The sequence below is a fragment of the Dendrobates tinctorius genome, unplaced genomic scaffold, assembly GCF_039654945.1.
Source record: "Dendrobates tinctorius isolate UK_male_01 unplaced genomic scaffold, ASM3965494v1 ptg000009l, whole genome shotgun sequence".
NCBI classification, from domain to species: Eukaryota; Metazoa; Chordata; class Amphibia; order Anura; family Dendrobatidae; genus Dendrobates; species Dendrobates tinctorius.
In genome coordinates, this window is record NW_027361677.1 from 5,852,850 (window position 1) to 5,873,034 (window position 20,185).

Below are 20,185 nucleotides of genomic sequence, written 5' to 3' on the forward strand. Positions count from 1 at the left end.
TAATAGAGCGTTACAGTAGTCCAGGCGGGAGTGGATCAATGCTACAGTGAGGGTTTTTGTTGTTTCCATGGTGAGAAAAGGGCAGATTTTAGAGATGTTCTTTAGGTGTAAGTGGCAAGAGATTGTACCGTTAGGTCCATATATATTTGGACAGACAACATTTTTCTAATTTTGGTTCTAGACATTACCACAATGAATTTTAAACAAAACAATTCAGATGCAGTTGAAGTTCAGACTTTCAGCTTTCATTTGAGGGTATCCACATTAAAATTGGATGAAGGGTTTAGGAGTTTCAGCTCCTTAACATGTGCCACCCTTTTTTTAAAGGGACCAAAAGTAATTGGACAATTGACTCCAAGGCTATTTCATGGACAGGTGTGGGCAATCCCTTCGTTATGTCATTCTCAATTAAGCAGATAAAAGGCCTGGAGTTGATTTGAGGTGTGGTGCTTGCATTTGGAAGGTTTTGCTGTGAAGGAAACATGGGGTCAAAGGAGCTCTCCATGCAGGTGAAACAAGCCATCCTTAAGCTGCAAAAACAGAAAAAAACCCATCCGAGAAATTGCTACAACATTAGGAGTGGCAAAATCTACAGTTTGGTACATCCTGAGAAAGAAAGAAAGCACTGGTGAACTCATCAATGCAAAAAGACCTGGGCGCCCACGAAAGACAACAGTGGTGGATGATAGCAGAATAATCTCCATGGTGAAGAGAAACCCCTTCACAACAGCCAACCAAGTGAACAACACTCTGCAGGAGGTAGGCGTATCAATATCCAAATCTACCATAAAGAGAAGACTGCATGAAAGTAAATACAGAGGGTTCACTGCACGGTGCAAGCCACTCATAAGCATCAAGAATCAAAAGGCTGGACTGGACTTTGCTAAAAAACATCTAAAAAAGCCAGCACAGTTCTGGAAGAACTTTCTTTGGACAGATGAAACCAAGATCAACCTCTACCAGAATGATGGAAAGAGAAAAGTATGGTGAAGGCGTGGTACAGCTCATGATCCAAAGCATACCACATCATCTGTAAAACACGGCGGAGGCAGTGTGATGGCTTGGGCATGCATGGCTGCCAGTGGCACTGGGTCACTAGTGTTTATTGATGATGTGACACAGGACAGAAGCAGCCGAATGAATTCTGAGGTATTCAGAGCCATACTGTGTGCTCAGATCCAGCCAAATGCAGCCAAACTGATTGGTCGTCATTTCATACTACAGATGGACAATGACCCAAAACATAAAGCCAAAGCAACCCAGGAGTTTATTAAAGCAAAGAAGTGGAATATTCTTGAATGGCCAAGTCAGTCACCTGATCTCAACCCAATTGAGCATGCATTTCACTTGTTAAAGACTAAACTTCAGACAGACAGGCCCACAAACAAACAGCAACTGAAAACCACCGCAGTGAAGGCCTGGCAGAGCATCAAAAAGGAGGAAACACAGCGTCTGGTGATGTCCCATGAGTTCAAGACTTCAGGCAATCATTGCCAACAAAGGGTTTTCAACCAATTACTAGAAATGAACATTTTATTTACAATTATTTAATCTGTCCAATTACTTTTGGTCCCTTTAAAAACAGGGTGGCACATGTTAAGGAGCTGAAACTCCTAAACCCTTCATCCAATTTTAATGTGGATACCCTCAAATGAAAGCTGAAAGTCTGAACTTCAACTGCATCTGAATTGTTTTGTTTAAAATTCATTGTGGTAATGTCTAGAACCAAAATTAGAAAAATGTTGTTTCTGTCCAAATATTTATATGGACCTAACTGTATATGGGATGTGAAGGAGAGATTGGTGTCAAACATAACACCCAGACAGCGCGCCTGCTGCCGGGGTGATATTGTGGTGCCACCCACAGAGAGGGAAATGTCAGATTTAGGGAGGTTAGTAGACGGCGGGAGCAGAAGTAGTTCAGTTTTGGAGAGGTTGAGTTTCAGATAGAGAGCGGACATGATGCTGGAGACTGCAGACAGACAGTCACTGGCGTTCTGTAGTACAGCGGGGGTAAGATAAGGGAATGACGTATATAGTTGTGTCATCAGCATAAAGATGATACTGAAAGCCAAATCTGCTAATGGTCTGTCCAATTGGGGCTGTGTAGAGAGAGAAGAGAAGGGGGCCAAGGATTGAGCCCTGAGGTACCCCGACAGGAAGAGGAGATGAAGTGGAGCCAAAGAACAAAACGCTGAAGGAGCGGTCAAAAAGATAGGAAGAGAACCAGGAGAGAGTGGTGTCCTTAATGCCTAGTGACAGGAGCCTAGAGTGTTGGAGATGGTGGTCAACAGTGTCGAAAGCTGCAGATAGGTCGAGAAGAATGAGCAGAGAGTGGTGACCATTAAGTTTTGCTGTCAGAAGATCATTGGTCACTTTGAGTGCAGTTTCAGCCAAATGTAGGGGCGGAAGCCGGACTATGAAGGGTCTAGAAGGGAGTGAGTGGAGAGGTAACGGGTGAGGCGGGAGTAAACTAGGCGCTCCAAAAGTTTAGAGATGAAGGGGAGATTGGAGACTGGTCTGTAGTTTGTGCAGGATGGGTTGAGAGCAGGTTTCTTTAGTAATGGAGTAACGATGGCGTGTTTGAAGGAGGATGGGAAAATGCCCGAGGAGAGGGAGAGATTAAAGATTGCAGTTAGGTGAGTTTTGACGACTGGAGAGAGAGACTGGAGGAGTTGTGAGGGAATGGGGTCGGTAGTGCATGTGGTCAGAAGAGAGGAGTCTGGAGACTTCTGTGATGGGATCAAATGTGGAAAGTGAGCCAGGGGAGATGTAGGAAGGGATGGGAGTCACAGCACTTGATGCTTGGGAGCAGATTTCCTGACGGATATTATCTATTTTTTCTGTAAAGTGGGAGGCCAGGTCATCAGCACAAATGTCTGTGATAGGGGCTTGTGCTTTCAGCCTGAGGAGGGAGTGAAAGGTGTCAAAGTTTCTTGGGGTTGTTGGCTAGTGAGGAGATCAGGGTGGTGAAGTAGGTCTGTTTGGCAAGGTGAAGGGCAGCGTTATAGGCTCTTAACATAAATTTGAAGTGGATGAAATCTTCTGGTGTGTGGATTTTTCTCCATAGGCGTTCAGCACTCCTAGAGCATCGCTGGAAAAGTTGAGTTTGCGATGTGAGCCAGGGCTGTTTTACTCTGTGCTTAGAGATTCTGAGGGTGAGGGGAGCTACTTGGTCAAGGGTGCTTCTAAGTGTCATTGTAGTGATGAACAGCCAGATTAGGACAGGAAAGAGAGGAGATTGGGGACAGAGATGAGTGTAGGGAGTCTGAAAGTGTTTGAGGGTTAATGTCTTGTAGATTTCTGACTGTGGTAGGTAGGAGTGAGCTGGGGTGGGCAAGGATTTGTGAGTGTGAAGGAGAAAATGTTGTGGTCAGAGAAGCGGTGAGTTATTTAGGTGGGAGATTGAACAGAGCCGGACAAAGACCAAATCAAGGGTGTTACCATCTTTGTGTGTTTCAGAGGTTGAAAGCTGCGAGAAGCCTAGAGAGGTGGTTAGTGATAGAAGCTGGGATGCAGTTGTGGAAGTAGAGCTGTTAATGGGGATGTTGAAGTCTCCCAGGATAAGAGTTGGTAGTTCTGAGGACATGTAGTGTGGTAGCCAGGCCGAGAAATGGTCAAGGAAGTGGGTGGGTGAGCCTGGGGGTCAGTATATGACCGCTACTCTAAGGGAGAGAGGACGGAAGAGCTTGATGGTGTGGACCTCAAAAGGGAATGTGAGTGATGGAACCTGGGGGGGGGAAATGACCTGGAAAGTGCATTTTAAAAAAAATAAAGAGCATACACTCCGCTATTGATCCTCCATCCCTGCGGGTAGTGCCCTCCGACAGTCCTCTCCTTTTCTTTTTTAGATAGCGCGTGTTGGCTTCCCCAAGGTTAAAGGCTAAACATGTTTATTTAGAGTTCACTTTTGTTTTTGTCTTTGAAACATGAAGCAAAATGTTCACCAAATCTGGAGATTTTTTTTTTTTTTTTTAAAGACAATTGTGTTAAAAAGAATGATCACCACGTAAGTCATCTAAATGACAAGTTTGCAATGGCTCGCAGGTTCTCATGACATGCAAATCAGGTGATACTGCTCCAATGAGTACCCCACTACGCATCCAAGTACCCGCTAAACTGTGATAACCTCCTTTAACCGGTTTATCAGAAGGGATAATCTAGGGCTATATAATTTTTCCACTAAAAGACCAAGATCGAATAGGCATCTAGGTTGCTACCGATGCTGATCTCTGCTGACGCAGACCGCTCCTGCTGGCGATTCAGCTGACATCACGTCAGAGTAGCAGCTTCTCTTCTGCTCTGTTGATGGAACGTGACTGCCCATGTAATGACTGACAGCCAGATCCCCACTGCCTTACGGCAGGGAGCTGGCTGTCAATCAGCATGATGTGTGCAGTCAACCTGTCGACAGCAGAGCGGAAGAGTAAGAACTGCTTTGTTAAAATGGAGCAACTGGTGACCACTCTGCGCCGGGTAGATCAGGCAGATAATTTCCTCCATTAGCAACTACCTGCCTGTTTTCTTTTTAAACGGATTGTCAATTTTTTACCATGGACCAAAATCTGAGTGCGATTACGTCTTAAGAACTTTTTTGTTTTTTTGGGGGGGTACACGTAGGACATTGTTCACAACTTTTGTCCTTCGCTGCTATGTAAAATGATTTGACCAATGCATTTTTTTGGTGTGTTTTCCTAATCAATCAAGCCTGTCCTGCAACAGTTGACAAATTTAGAAATGTCTGTGCTTGATTCCTTTTCGATTTTTAATATATCGAGGTAGGAGGCTGCATGAACCCAAAAGAGATTGTTTTAAGTTGTGCCTGGACTATAGATACCTCAAGTCTTTCTTGAAGGAAGGAAAAATAAACCACAACACGTAGATTGCTTAGAAAAAAATTTTGGTCAGTTTAAAGTGCTATATACCTGTACCTATAAGGTAGATCTGCAGGTAAATAGCAGCACATAATTTGCACAGGAATAGCGAGGAATGTGTTGCACATCGAAAATACCTGCCCTTTCATTAGATACACAAAAACCACAAGAGACATTTTGACAGATATTCTTTTATCACAGTATAAATAATTTACAATGAAAAACCAAATTAATAAAGTGCTTTTCCGTGTGTCATCGCCAATATACAGACGTAGCCTGCCGCCTACAAGTATGATGTACAATTACACATGCATTTCAGAATCACTAAAAATAGCATTGCGTCAATTCATTAGGCCGTAGTAGTTTGTGCGCCATGCAGATGCTGTCACATTTCATGGTGGGTGCGGAACGGAGAGGATGGTTTGTTTAGCAGGCTGCATGAAGACAAGCATGGACAAACCAATAAATATAGAGAGTAGGGGGAGTAGTGTTCATTCGCTGCTATCGGCATGTTTAGTTCGGAGGTGAAGTGCTCAGTTGTCAGATTTCTCCGAGAATAAAGAGACCCTCTCCTCACAAGTCTGGGTCTCCACCGAGCTGAACTGAGACTCCATTGTATTCCATGCCAGGTCAGCCAGGAGAAAGTCGTCCATTGCAGTCTGGGTCTCGTTACTAGTCAAGAAGAGACTTCCGAGAGTATCAAAGGAGCTGTCCGTAGTCTGCGTTTCGGCACAGTTCAGCTGCACATTACTCTCGGGGCTGGGGCAAGGCAGCGATTTGCTGGTCGATGCCCCATCTGTGTGGCTCTCAGCATCTGAAGAGTCTGTGCTCATCGAGAAACTAGATTGCTTCAAGATGTTCCCCAGACGCAAGTGAGAACTATTGTCTAGAAAGTAGTTGAGGTCAGTTTGGGTTTGCGTATCAAACATTTCCATGCCAAGAAGGTTGGAGTTTCCTTTGTTCGTGAAAGGCTGGACTGAATCGTTGGAAAACAAGAAGTCCGTCTGCGTCTCGATATCCAAGTATTCAGAATTGAGGTTGCCCAACACACTTTCGTCCGTCTGCGTCTGGATGTTTGAGGCGGAAAAGAACTCATCTATGTCGAAATCTAGACTTGGGTTCTGGTTACAATTAGACGACAGGTTATGATCTCCGCCAGACATGGACTGGCCGGAAATGTTGTCCGACAAGATCTTTTCCAGATCACTCAAAAGTTCCATGGTTTGGGTTTGGTTATCGATCATGTTTTGTGGTGGGAATGTCCCATTTTGAGTGTTAAAATTCATGAAAGAGGTTGGCTTAATCTCCTCAACCCTTAGGTCTTTAAGGTTACTGGTTTCCAGAAGGTTTTGTCCCAAGGATCCTGAAATATAAGCTTGGCCCGCCTGGTTTGTTTGTGTAGATACAGTGTAAAGAGAGCTAGTGCTGGTGAAGTTACTGTCACACATGACAGACTGGTCCACCAGAAGAGGGTTGTCTCTCATCATAGAGTTAGTTTGGGTTTCCCGAGAAATTCCGTAAGTGCCACCAGGATTAATGGAGGCCTCCGAAAGAGATTTGGTGGGAAAAGCAGCACTTTCGTGAAGCGTCTGAGTCTCTACACTAATAGGTAGAGACATCTGGGCACTGATTGACAAGTCTGTCTGAGAAAAAGATGACACGCAAGATTCGGGAGAGGTCCAGGAGTTAGGAGAGAAGAACGACAAGTCGGTTTGGACATCAGACGTCGTTCTGGTTTTCGTAATCACAGTGTTGGAGATAGGGGGCTGTGATGCTTCAATATTGACCTGCACATATGTATTTACAGAACTACTCGATAAGGAAGTGTCGGTATCGATGCCAGACAGAACAGTCCCGTTATATGGCGGCAATATCTGTAATGTACTCATTACCGACCCTCGATTATTAACAGCCACCATCATGGGCTTCATAGAGCACTCTGCAGATGACACTAGGACAGGGAGATGGGCCAGTTGCACCACGGGTAGCTTAATTAAAGTCAATTTTGGTTTTGGTAAAAGAAGCTTTTGGGCTTGGTTTGACTGGATGCAAGGGATGTCGGTCACAGGGGAACTCTCGTATGTTTCATTTGTGGCAAGTGCCTTTATATCGGCCACCTGCTGGTTGACGTGTGTGTTGGCTGTGGACACGGTGGGCTGCTCTTCTAGCACAGTTTTCTGATTTTGCTTAGATGCTTCAAGTTTACGCTTCTTTACAGGTGGATCTCTGCAAGCAAACCAGAAATATATGTCATTGCCTATATTTTTCAATCAGCGGCATGTCACTTTCGTCTGTGAATGTAATGCAGGTTCATTACAAATTTCACTCAGTCAAGTATGGGTGGCTAAAATATACAAAAGTAACACTCAACAATGAAACTGCAACACCAAGAAGAAAAAAAAAAAGTTAGGGAATTCTGTAAATCATAGAATGGAGATATTAGTGATATACAAATTATGAAAAGAAAAAAAAAAAGTTTAAGAACATCTGGATTTATACAGCGAAGGGAATGAGCGCCACAAACAGAAGTCCCAGTACTTACAGCCTTGGTTGCCATCAGTGAGGTTAATGGTTGTCTGAGGAAGGTGCTGCCTCGCTGAAGGCACTTGGGCAAATCATCAAGATCCGCTACTGGCAGCTTCTGTGTCATCACAGACCAATAACGTCCCGCATGTGCTCGAAGGGAGACAAGTCTGGAGACGTTGCAAATTATAGTAGCACATTTAAGCTGCTGGCTACTCACACTAAACACAAGCACTTTGGCAGTGTCATGTTGAAAAATGGCTCCTGGAATACTTTGGATAAATGGCCATACAACTGGTTCAACGACCAAATCCATGTAATGCTAAAGGGTTCGTGTAATGGGTCTGAAGAAGGGGTCCAGCTATCGTATATTATGCCACCACCAAACACAGTCCTGGAGGCAGAACTGGTGCGATGTGCCATGGAGAAGGCATGGGTAAAACCAGTGGTACGGCCATTTCTCCAAAGTTTCCCAGATGTGTTTTAACATGACAACGCCAGGCCGCATGTAGCTTACTCTACTGTGAGTCGCCTGCGTGGCCTAAATATGCAACTGTGGCCTGCAAAATCGCCCATCTCGCATAGCGGGGACTTTGATGATTTGCCCAACATGGCAGAACTTTCCTCAAATCATTAATAACCTCATTGATAGAAGCCGAATATATATGTGCAGAGATATCAGCAAGTGCCGCTCATACTGCATAAATCCAGATGTTTTGCAAATTTTTTTTTTCCATTTTTTAATCATTTGCAGATCACCAACATGTTTATGCAGTCATGGCCAAAAGTATTGACACCCCTGCAATTCTGTCAGATAATATTCAGTTTCTTCCTGAAAATGATTGCAAACACAAATTCTTTGGTATTATTATCTTCATTTAATTTGTCTTAAATGAAAAAAACACAAAATAGAATGAAGCAAAAAGCAAAACATTGATCATTTCACACAAAACTCCAAAAATGGGCCGGACAAAAGTATTGGCACCCTCAGCCTAATACTTGATTGCACAACCTTTAGCCAAAATAAATGCGACCAACCGCTTCCGGTAACCATCAATGAATTTCTTACAATGCTCTGCTGGAATTTTAGACCATTCTTCTTTGGCAAACTGCTCCAGGTCCCTGATATTAGAAGGGTGCCTTCTCCAAACTGCCATTTTTAGATCTCTCCACAAGTGTTCTATGGGATTCAGGTCTGGACTCATTGCTGGCCACCTTAGAAGTCTCCAGTGCTTCCTCTCAAACCATTTTCTAGTGCTTTTTGAAGTGTGTTTTGGGTTATTGTCCTGCTGGAAGACCCATGACCTCTGAGGGAGACCCAGCTTTCTCACACTGGGCTCTAAATTATGCTGCAAAATTTGTTGATAGTCTTCTGACTTCATAATGCCATGCACACGGTCAAGCAGTCCAGTGCCAGAGGCAGCAAAGCAACCCCAAAACATCAGGGAACCTCCGCCATGTTTGACTGTAGGGACCGTGTACTTTTCTTTGAATGCCTCTTTTTTCTCCTGTAAACTCTATGTTGATGCTTTTGCCCTAAAAGCTCTACTTTTGTCTCATCTGACCAGAGAACATTCTTCCAAAACGTTTTAGGCTTTTTCAGGTAAGTTTTGACAAACTCCAGCCTGGCTTTTTTATGTCTCGGGGTAAGAAGTGGGGTCTTCCTGGGTCTCCCACTATACAGTCCCTTTTCATTCAGACGCCGACAGATAGTACGGGTTGACACTGTTGCACCCTCGGACTGCAGGGCAGCTTGAACTTGTTTGGATGTTAGTGGAGGTTCTTTATCCAACATCCGCACAATCTTGCGTTGAAATCTCTTGTCAATTTTTCTTTTCCGGCCACATCTAGGGAGGTTAGCCACAGTGCCATGGGCTTTAAACTTCTTGATGACACTGCGCACGGTAGACACAGGAACATTCAGGTCTTTGGAGATGGACTTGTAGCCTTGAGATTGCTCATGCTTCCTAACAATTTGGTTTCTCAAGTCCTCAGACAGTTCTTTGGTCTTCTTTCTTTTCTCCATGCTCAATGTGGTACACACAAGGACACAGGACAGAGGTTGAGTCAACTTTAATCCATGTCAACTGGCTGCAAGTGTGATTTAGTTATTGCCAACACCTGTTAGGTGCCACAGGTAAGTTACAGGTGCTGTTAATTACACAAATTAGAGAAGCATCACATGATTTTTCGAACAGTGCCAATACTTTTGTCCACCCTCTTTTTTAAGTTTGGTGTAGAATTATATCCAATTTGGCTTTAGGACAATTCTTTTTGTGTTTTTTCATTTAAGACAAATTAAATGAAGAGAATATTTCCAAAGAATTTGTGTTTGCAATCATTTTCAGGAAGAAACTGAGTATTATCTGACAGAATTGCAGGGGTGTCAATACTTTTGGCCATGACTGTACATCCTGTGATTTCCATAACTCCACCACTTTGATCTGAACCTTTTTCCAAATATGGTTCAAATCCAGAGGGAAATTTGCAGAAAAAAAGCAACACGATTTTGTGCAGGTCTGCTGACTTCTAGATTTGTTATGGAAAGTGTCTGCAACAAGTCTGAAATGTGTGAAGTTACCCCAATTTTTAAAAAAACAAAAAGTTTTAGTCTGGTCTTTACTGTATGGAAACCTGGACGATAAATAAACAAGACAGAAGAATCAACACCATCAAAATGTGGTGCTGGAGAAGGATGGTATCAATACCATGGATGGTAAGAAGGACAAAAATCAATATTGGAACAAATCAAGCCAGACATGTCACCGGAAGCAAGGATCACCAAGCTACGACTTGCCTACTTTGATTTCTTCGTATGATGTGTCCAATCACTGGAGAAGGACATCATGAAGACTAGAATGAAGAGGGCGAAGCGGAAGACCTGCAACCTGATTGCTTGATACTATCAAGATCACAGAGAAGATGGTGGACCTATCTAGGCTTGCACAAGATCGATCTTCCTACAGAGAGTGTTCATCCATCAAGGCGCCATGCCTCGAAATCGAGCTGAAGGCCATTAAATATTAATCTTACATATAATTCTTTTACCTGTGTTCAACAGGAATCTCGTGACCCATCCTGTGGGTATGTGATAACAGAGCCGTTCTGCTGGCATAAGGACAGCCACATGTGCAGCTGAACGTCTTCCCACAGTAGCCGATGTGCCGCTTCAGGTCCCACTCGGTGCCGTATGAATTTCCGCATTTGTCACATTTGTGCTTCTTTTCCGCGTGCATTTTCATGAAGTGCTGTGACAAGTAAGGTTATGGTAAGCTCAGATACAAAGGGAAAAAATATAAAATCCTAAAGAGAATCCCATCTGTAGTTTATTTTTTACACTGTGGTGGAAGGAGGAGTATCTACTGGACCTTTGGGATTCATGCTCTGACGACAAGGGGGGCACAAGTTTAACAATAAGGGGAGAGATTGCTTCATACTTCACCATATCCTCTTTCTTTTTTTTTTTTGGTGGGAGTGTTGGACATGCAAACCCTAAAAATGTGTGGTCCAATGCTTGCACATCTCAGGTTTTGTGTGAGCAGAAGACCTACCTGCTTTACACGGGAGAACTGTGAGAAAGGCCGGTTGGTTCCTCGCGGGCATCCTTCTATCGGACAGCAGTACAGCTTCTGTGAAGCCTTTAAATCTTTCCGTAATGTGGGATTTGTTATTCCATCCTGCAAAAGGAAAGAAAAAAAAAAAAAGTGTAAAGTATCGATCAGTAATAAGAAACATAGAACATAGTTTATAAAAATAAAATGCATCGTATTCAGCGTGGCATAAAATGTCACATTAAACGGCGCGCCCGAACAGATCTGATGGCACCAGGCAACGCCGTACACCTGCTCCCGAGAGGAACAGACTTAGGAGACTTCCGAAAGCACAAAGTAAGAAACTCCCTAGATGAGAAGAAGCAGCAGATGGTGACCATCAATGAGCTGAGACTCTTCAAGGACATCAGGAGGACAGATTTACTATGCTGGAGGAAAAATAAAAAATAATATAAAGTAACAAAGTCATAAGTCATCCCGTAACTTTCTAAAAAGAAAAAAAAAAAAAAAAATGCAAATTTGGAGAGGCTGTAAAGGGGGGGGGGGGTGCATTTTATAATCCAAATCTAGATTACCGAGGGAGAATAGGTGGGTGGCAGTAGTGGAGAGAAGGGTCACTGCTGCAAGAAACTGGTGGCGGTTGAGGAGGGAGGTGTCTGGCGGTGCGAAGCGGTGGCGGGATCTGGCCTTTCGGAAAGTGTTGGGGAGTCCCCGCACTTCCCAGCTATTTCACTGTGATGCACTTGGGGAAAAAGGCCATCAGAGGCGGAATACGCGCAGACTGATCTCTTGGAGCTGCCGCCAGCTTCTTACAGCAGCAACCCTGCTCCTGGGACCCCGCTCCACCGCAGCCGCCCTCCTGATAAACTACCATAAAAGCACAACACCATTAAAAAAAATGTTTCCCGTTTTGCTTCCCAAAATTTGGGGCGTGTCTTACGGTACTATAATGGGGGCTATACTAGACCTCCTTTCATAATCCACCCTAATTTCCCCATTATGTCCCATTTTGCCATATGTGTCTTCTATTCCCCAAAATATGGTAATTTGAGCTAAATAATTTTAGGGGCATTGGGTTTCATTCAATATTGTGCACCGTTTGCCTTCTACAGCCTGTGTCTCGCACAGTCTTTTGCCGGCTGCAGAGCGAGTTAACCGCGAATCTGTCCGAGCTGCTTTTGGATGGTCTGAAGGCGAGTTTGTAACTCTTATATCGGTCTTTTTCTGATCTCCTCTAATTTAATTTATGTCTATAAAGTTGAATGTGCAGCAAAAGAAAAAGTCTGTAAAAGCAAAACAGTACACCCTTTTAAATGAAACCAAATTCCATAAAAGTGATTTTTAAACAACACACGTCAGTAAAAATAAAGTCCCCAGAAGTGAACAACCCATATATTTAGTGAGAATCTCTAACATAGATCATCATGAGCACCATGCACTAGATCAGGAAAGCAGAACATATTTTTGGTCCGAGGGCCACATTGCCATACTGAACTAATCCCAAGGGTAGCAACATTTTTTTTAAATGGCTTGTTACATGAATACATCACCAGAAACACCATCAGTACATTAATACATCACCAGAACCAAATGGTGAGTATTTGATAAGGACTTGGAAAGTTTCTGCATTATAAATCAGAGTGAACACACCGAATTAAACTGATTTTTTTTGGACTATAGATGCATAAACGCACCAAATCCTCTTATAATCTCAAAACTCTACGTTCTGACACTAAGTTTTAACATGGCCAAGAAAGATGTTCTGAATTGCTACATGTATACAAGCTCAGAACCACCGTCAGCACATGAATGCAGCACCAAAAACAGTCAGCACTAGAGTTGAGCGACTTTGGTCGGAACGGGTTTCGTGAAACCCGAATGAAACAAAATAAGTTTCAGATGAAACTCGTCCGACTAGAGCAAAAAAAGTCGGAGTTTCGTCCGACTTTTATTTCCCATTGACTTGCATTGGGGGTCGGGTTTCGGACGAAACTCCGACTTTGTTTTGCTCTAGTCGGACGAGTTTCATCTGAAACTTATTTTGTTTCATTCGGGTTTCACGAAACCCGATCCGACCAAAGTCACTCAACTCTAGTCAGCACATGAACACAGCACCAGAACCACCGTCAGTACAGGAACACAGCACCAGAACCACCGTCAGTACAGGATGCAGTGAAAGAACCTCTATCAGTTCATGAATGCAGTGCCAAGCTCACTACAGTGATCAATTGTAATCAAATGTCAAAGCCATGTGGGTCGCCCTCCCAGGGCTGTGGGGTACTCGGTACCGGGCCGGTATCAGTGGGATGTGTCACAGCAGCGGTGACCCGGACAGTGGCCCTGGGCGCCCAAGTAATAGGAAGATGTGAATGGTGTAATGATGTTAATGGAATAGTTCGTGACGCCACCTGTGGTGTTCGGCAAGGGAGGTGTTAAGCCGACGCTGCAGACAGATCCTCCGGGACAGATGGTGTGGTGCAGCAAGGATGGTATAGCCCTCCACAGGCAGGGCTGTTGTCCCAGGGCAGTTTGGATATGGAGACACTTAGATGGTGTAGTGTCCGGCGCAGGGGATGTAGCAGTGCCAGGCAGACGGACGCAGGACACCAGGGCATGTAGTTCCAAAGCTTTACTCACAGTCTGTAGTGCCCGCTTCCGTGCCGTGTCCTCCGGGTCAGGGGCCCAGCCAACCTCCAGGCAAGATGGAATGCTCCCTTCCACACTCCGCCAACTTATGTGCCTTTTCTGAACGTCTCCTCTATAGCGCCTTTAAGTGTGAAGAGCTCCAGTACCGTGTTACACTGGAGTTCCTCCTGACTGATGTTCCCAAGAACTCTACTTGCACGGCAGACAGCTATAGCCTGCTTCGGGGACTCTCTACTCCTGAGTCCCGGCTCTCTATCCATGTTGCTGTTGTGCCCTCAAGTCTTAGATGGGAGTAGTACATTTACAGCCCACTACTCCACCGGTGTCTGCTGCAGAACCATTAGTGTCCATACAACCTCAGGGACCGGGCCCTGGCCTTGCGCTTATAACTTCTAGGCAGGGTTCTTCCTCTAACCCACGTCCTCGGTGTTCCCTTTTACTCCTATGTTCCGTACTTGTCTTTCCCTTCTATGGAAGCTCAGGCTTCAGGTCCTCATCCTTTTCCTTTCCCGTGCCAGTCGGCCCAGATCACTGAGGCAGCTGCAGCACTCCTTCCTCCATCCATTCTTCCAGGGATCCCCACTCCTCCCGAGGGGCTTCCTTCCTCACTGACCTCCTGTCAGACAGACCTGTCATCCTAAACCATCCCGCTCATATAGATATTCTGAACTCCACCCACCTCCCAGCACATCTAGTGTTCCAAGCAGGGAACCACAAAAGGTGCTCTGCTTCTTTCCAAAAGCAAGGATCCACAATGTGGTTGTGCTGAACTACTCTATTGTGTGGGGTGCGAGTGTTGGCGCGTGGTCAGGAGCCCCCAACTTACCTGGATGGAGGGGCACCACACCTTAGGAGAAGGTGCAGTACCTCTGTGGCAACTGAGCCTCAGGGGCGCCACACATGTACATCTGTATTGCATGAGCCCACATTTCCCAGCATGTCCTCAATAGCAAGGAGATGCAGGGAGCTTCATTTCTGTCTGAAAGACGTGAATACATTTCAATATGGGAAGAAGGAGCGGCGTCTCCAGGAGAGCTCTGTGGGCTGCACATCATCTGATGGGCCATATGTTGTGAAGGCCTGAACTAGATTCACCCATGCATGCTGCCAACATCAGTACCAGACTGCCAAGGATTTGTAATATTTCTAGCACACACCAGTAACATTTCCCATCTTCAAGTTCCTAGCTGGGGCCAGCGCCTTATTCTGCATCTGCTCTCCAAAAGTCTTTATAACTACATATGTAACATGCTCTTGAGATTCACCAGCGAGGACGGTAAAGATATTGATATGGACTCTAAAGCATGTGGGGAAAAGAAGACTTCATTCATTGGCCAAAAATCTATATTTTTTGTAGACTGGGTGGACCAAAATGGCCACCACCCTGCTTTCCAAGGATCTAACGTATAAACTTCTCCATAGCAGAGTCTTCTCAGCAATTCATTATGGTCACTGAACTACCAAAGATGACCGAAATGAGGATGCATGAACAGTAGGGGACCCCAGGGATACTGGAGCATTGAGCTTCATGATCATTCGCGCAGCTCCTTCTTCAGGTTTCTACAATGAAGAACAAGGTGGAAAGGGAGGTTATCCCCTACATGTTCTGGAGGGTCGCTGTGAAGAGCAGTCATTTCACGACGAAACTAAGAGTACAAAAGCTAACGGGGGATCCTGGGTATAACTAGCACCTGTGCACTACATAGGTGACAATTGCTGGGGTCTGACAACTGGGATACCCACAACCGAGGTCTCTTTTTCCCCCTTAAATGTAGTGGAGGCTGGTATGTCACTGGTCCCTATTTTAACCCCTTCGCGACACACGCCGTACTAGTACTGCTCTGCCGGAGGTGCGATTATGCCGAGAACGGTCCTAGGACAGCACAGCGATCGCACGGCCTCACACTGAGCGCCATGGCAATCGGGTGCAGATGTCAGCTGTATGTGACAGCTGACACCCCACAGCAATTCCCATGGATCGGTGCTATCACCGATCGTGGGAATTTAACCCATCTGATGCCGATGTCAGTAGTGAGAAGCATTGCGCAGTTAGGGGGCTCCCTGCGCACTCCCACCCCACCAGGATATCGTGATGCGATCACTTTGTTCTGGTGGTCTTCATGGAGACTCCCCGCCACCAAGGTGGCCACGGGATCCTTCCGGGTCCTGGAGGGAAGGTGGCTTGTGAGCGCCTGCTGAGAGGAGGCAGCCGGCATGCCTCCTTCCCTGCCTGTCAGATCAGCAATCTGATGTTATATAGTGATGTCCCATACTGGGACAATGCAATAAAGTGAAAAAAATAAATGTTAGAATGTGTAAAAAAAAAAAAAAAAAATTAAAAATCCCCAAAGGAAAAAAAATAAATATGAAAAAAGAGATATCCATCTCCAATAAATAAAAAAGAGCAATTTCTGAATTGCTGGTTTTTGTTCATTCTGTTTCCCAAAAATCGGAATAAAAAGCGATCAAAAAATGTCATGTGCCTGAAACTGGTACCAATAGAAACGTCAGCTTGTCCTGCAAAAAACAAGCCCGCACATGACTGTCCGACAAAATATGAAAAAAAAAATATGGCGACACAAACTAGTTTTCGCAATAAAACGCGTCTTTTAGTGTGTGACAGCAGCCAAACACATAGACCCCCATATAAATCTGGTATCGCTGTAATCGCACTGACCCGAAGAATAAAGTCGCCTAATCACTTATATCACAAGAGGAACGGTGTAAAAAAAAAAAATAAAACCAATTCTTCACCTGCTGTTGATTTTTTTCATTCTGCCTCCCAAAGATCGTAGTACGGCTCTGCGCTGAGCGCTTACACCAGGGTTCTCTCTTGAAATACGCGATTCAGACAGCACCCCCCGATGGAAAATCCCCTATAATGAGGCAGATAGAGGCATTGTGGGCACCACAGGACCTGTGATCTGGCGGTGTCTGTCTTTTTAGGATTGTATAAAACTGCCGTCAGCCAGTTTTGTGCACTTCTCAGAAGAAGGACACGGCTGAACAGAGGCCAGACGGAGTCCAGAGTAACTCTGCTGCCTCACTATAGGGAATGGATTTATCAGGGGTTTCATCTGAATCACGTCACTCAGATTTAGATGGAAACCCCGATGTAAGTGCTCAGAGTAGAGCGCAGGATAAATGTGATCCCAAACGTTATGTAAAATGTTCCCAATAAAAGCTTCCACTCAATCCACAAAAAAAAAAAACCAAGTGCTCACTCAGATCCGTCATCTGTTAATGGAAATATAGGGGGCTTCCACGTTACTGGTAGCACAATGACTCTGGAAAAGCGAAACAGCTCCTCACCCACCAAAAGAAATCCAGCAAATTCTCCACTGCCAAATCCAAATGCCCGCTCCTTCTGAGCCCCAGTGTGCCCAAACCGCATATAGTGCCCACATGTTTGGCATTTCTGTAGTGATGAGAGCCCCTATAATTTACAGGTGCTTGCCTCCAGAAGCATGAGCTGGGCATAATGCACTGGTCACTACAACGTACAGGTCACTACATTGTCAGATTTGCAATTTTCACTCAGCAACATCCACAGCTGATTGTTTCTGGAAAACAGCCATAGAGTCAAAATCATCACTACACCAGTAGATAAATTCCCAAAGGGGTATCATTTCCAAACTGAGGTCACTCGAGGGGGGATTCTGCTTTTCTAGCAATTAGGGGCTCTTTATATGGAATCGGCAGACTAGGATAATCGGCGCTCCAGGAGGGATATAGCGCTCTGTCCCTCCCGAGTCTCGCCGTGTGGCTAAGCAGTACTGTAAAGCCACATATGAGGTATTTCTACATACAACAGAAATTGTGGAACAAATTTTGGTGCCATTTTTACTGTTTTCCCAGTATGAAAATGTAAAGTCTGGGGCTAACACACCATATTGGTGGTAAAACTACATTATTTTTCTTCACTGCCCATGGGTATAAAATTCTGTGACACACCTGTGGAGTCAAGATGATCACTGCACCCCTAGATAAATTGAGAGACCTAGTTTGTAAAATGGGGTCACTTGTGGGGGGCTTCTGCTGTTCTGGCACCTCAGGGGCTCTGCCAATGTAACGTGGCACCCTAAACAAGTGCAGCAAAATCTGCGCTGTAATATGGCGCTCCTTCCTTTCTGAGCTTTGCACCGTGCCTCAAAAGTAGTTTTCGACCACATATTGGCTATCGGTGAACTCAGGAGAAATTTCTCCTTTTGCCCTTGTGAAAATACAAAGTTTGTAGCTAAAAAGATTTTTGTGGGAAAAATGTGACTTATTTTCACGGCTTAACGTTATAAATGTCTGTGAAGCACCTGGGGGTTCACGGTGCTCAATAGACATCTAGATAAGGTCCCTAAGGGGCCTAGTTTCCAAAATATTATGGGGGGGGGGGGTGTTTTCACTGTTTAGGCACATCGGGGGCTCTCCAAACGCAACATGGCGTCCGCTTATTATTCCATCAAATTTTGTATTAAAAAAAAAGTCAAATGGCGCTCCTTCCCTTCCAAGCCCCGCCGTGCACCCAAACAGTAGTTTTCCTCCACATATTGAGGCCTCATTAAGACCCCAAGATAAATCAGTATTTCTTGGAAATATTTTACACTATTAAAGGTGGATTCCCACCAACAGAACAGGTGTATGATAGGTGCTGGTACTAGCGGTGAGATCCACATCTGTCTCCTGTGGCTCTCTCCATTCACTTCAATGGAAGTCCTATGAAAGCAGAGATCAGCGGGCGTACGTCATTACCTCTCCACCATGGTGGTCTCTCCATGCCATACAGGGGATCCCAGTTATGGAGAGAAGAGCAGGTCTCGACAGAGGGGTCAGGGGTGATTGATCTGAAGGCTGGGACCCCCTGCCACCGGAGGGGATTCCAGATGTCGGACCCCCAGGAACCCTAAACTGATTTACCCTTAAGCCCCTTTTCTATAAAACTGCGCAACCCCTTTAAATCCCAGCTGTCAATGTATTTCCAGGAGGAACAACAGAGGAATGTAAAAAAAAAAGGCAGTTTTATTGCAAAGAAACAATGTATTCAGCAGGAAGGGAAAAGGGGCTTCAATGGGAGATCAACAGATGTCTGGTGCCTGGTGATGGCACGATGGATGGGCTAATAGGACCCCCGTGTGCTCCCGGCTTCCCACATCTGCAGACAATGCAGCAGCCATGAAATCACAATGTTACTCCTCCACAGAATTTGTGTTGCGATTATTACAAACCCCCCTCTTCAGTGTTGCTTTTTGGTACTTCCCAGAATTCTCTCACCTGCACTCCATGAGACTTCACCAAGTGCATGTTCAGAGCAGGGGGGTTAGGGAGCACTTTACCGCATCCATTCACTGTACACAGAATGTTTGTACGGACCTCCCGGGAGAGCTCACTCACCGACGGCTTCACAATCTCCCAGTGCTCGCAGGAGTACAGCGCCCGGACCCGGGGCACTCCGCGGGCCGCCATGCTACCGCTACAACGGCGCCGGCACCAAACACCTCCCCCCGCAGCCTAGGAGGACGCTCACTACCAAATCTACTTCCGGGGCGGGGCGAAGCGCGGGAGACTAACGCCATTGGAAGAAATATGATTCATTTGCATATGTAGGCGGTGCTAAGTCCTGGGCGTAGCTATCACTTGCCTGGTCGTGTTATGTGTGAGACGTTACTCCGCCCAGCGTGAGTAACCTTCCGCGTGGTGTTACTACACTGGTTAAATAGTTCCAACATTGCTATGTGCTTATTTTATTAGCCTTATTTACAGCCATTCAGCATAATAATCATGTATAGTGTGTCCTACATGATATATGATGGTATGAAGAAATAAACTGCATAGCTTACAGAAAAATGGATTTCCCCTTTAAGTGGTCTTACAAGTAGTTTATTGGGTGGTTCAGCCGTCCCTATCGCCCTAACACAAATATTTAATGGAAAAATGAGTATCCCCTCATGGTGAGGCCCGGGAGAGATCCGCCATAAGGCTCAGTCTTATGATTGGTGCTTGTCATGGGCTTAAAGGGGAAGTCACCACTACCCATCTCATCTATACTGTACAGCTCAAACTAAAGACTTCAAGTAGCATGCCTCTTCTTGGGGACAACTCTTCTGATGGAGGTCGTATAAGCTTAGCACAGGCCTGGCCTTTCACACACAACCTGTCCCAGTGTGTTAGGCATCAGGTTCCTGTCACTGCACAGCAGGAACCCCAAGCCTTGCCTTCGGCAGTCTCTCATTCCTCTCTGGCCACAGAGGAGGCTGCTCAGCAGACTCCTTGATCCCAGTGCTCTGCTCAGACCAGCTCTGTGGGTTTGGTTGCTGCTGCCACCTCTGGTACAGCTATACCAACGCATGCTGGTCAGCAGCGAGCTACTCCAGGGACTAAGTTCTCCTTTCAGTCCACTGAGCATGCCCGTGGGACGATATCTCATTGGAGATCTGAGGTCACATGCTCAGGTCCTTCTCCAGCTCGGATTGGACCATCAGGAGGGTCAGGAAGGTCCATGCGCTAATATAGAGAAAGATTTAGACCATGTGGAGTGAGAGTTGTATGCATGTATGAATGTGTGGCGCCCCCAGGAGTATGGCCGCCACAGAGGCTTTGCCTT

At 45.3% G+C, this 20,185-nt stretch overlaps 1 protein-coding gene across 2 annotated transcripts; it reads right to left on the minus strand.

Annotated features, from left to right (window-relative positions):
- Positions 1-5,048: 5,048 nt before the first annotated feature.
- Positions 5,049-19,142, minus strand: ATMIN (ATM interactor). Of its 2 annotated transcripts, none has more exons than XM_073582447.1 (4): positions 18,856-19,142; positions 10,948-11,073; positions 10,445-10,644; positions 5,049-7,099 (listed from the first exon to the last, which is right to left on the minus strand). In XM_073582447.1, exons 1-4 carry the CDS (start codon positions 19,045-19,047, stop codon positions 5,407-5,409), a joined length of 2,211 nt encoding a protein of 736 aa, XP_073438548.1. In that variant the 5' UTR covers positions 19,048-19,142; the 3' UTR covers positions 5,049-5,406. The 2 variants fall into 2 exon arrangements, with proteins under 2 accessions (XP_073438548.1, XP_073438555.1); XM_073582454.1 differs by having other exon boundaries at positions 18,976-19,140.
- Between the last annotated feature and the right edge of the window lie 1,043 nt (positions 19,143-20,185).

What these genes read in the sequence shown, in the direction of transcription:
- ATMIN (XM_073582447.1), bottom strand. Translation starts at nt 19,047, where the DNA reads ATGGCGGCCCGCGGAGTGCCCCGGGTCCGGGCGCTGTACTCCTGCGAG. An exon ending in TGAAGTCTCATGGAGTGCAG is followed by an intron (nt 11,074 to 18,855) that starts GTGAGAGAATTC and finishes TTCCTTTTGCAG; the next exon opens with GATGGAATAACAAATCCCAC. An exon ending in GAGATTCCTGTTGAACACAG is followed by an intron (nt 7,100 to 10,444) that starts GTAAAAGAATTA and finishes GTTTGCTTGCAG; the next exon opens with AGATCCACCTGTAAAGAAGC.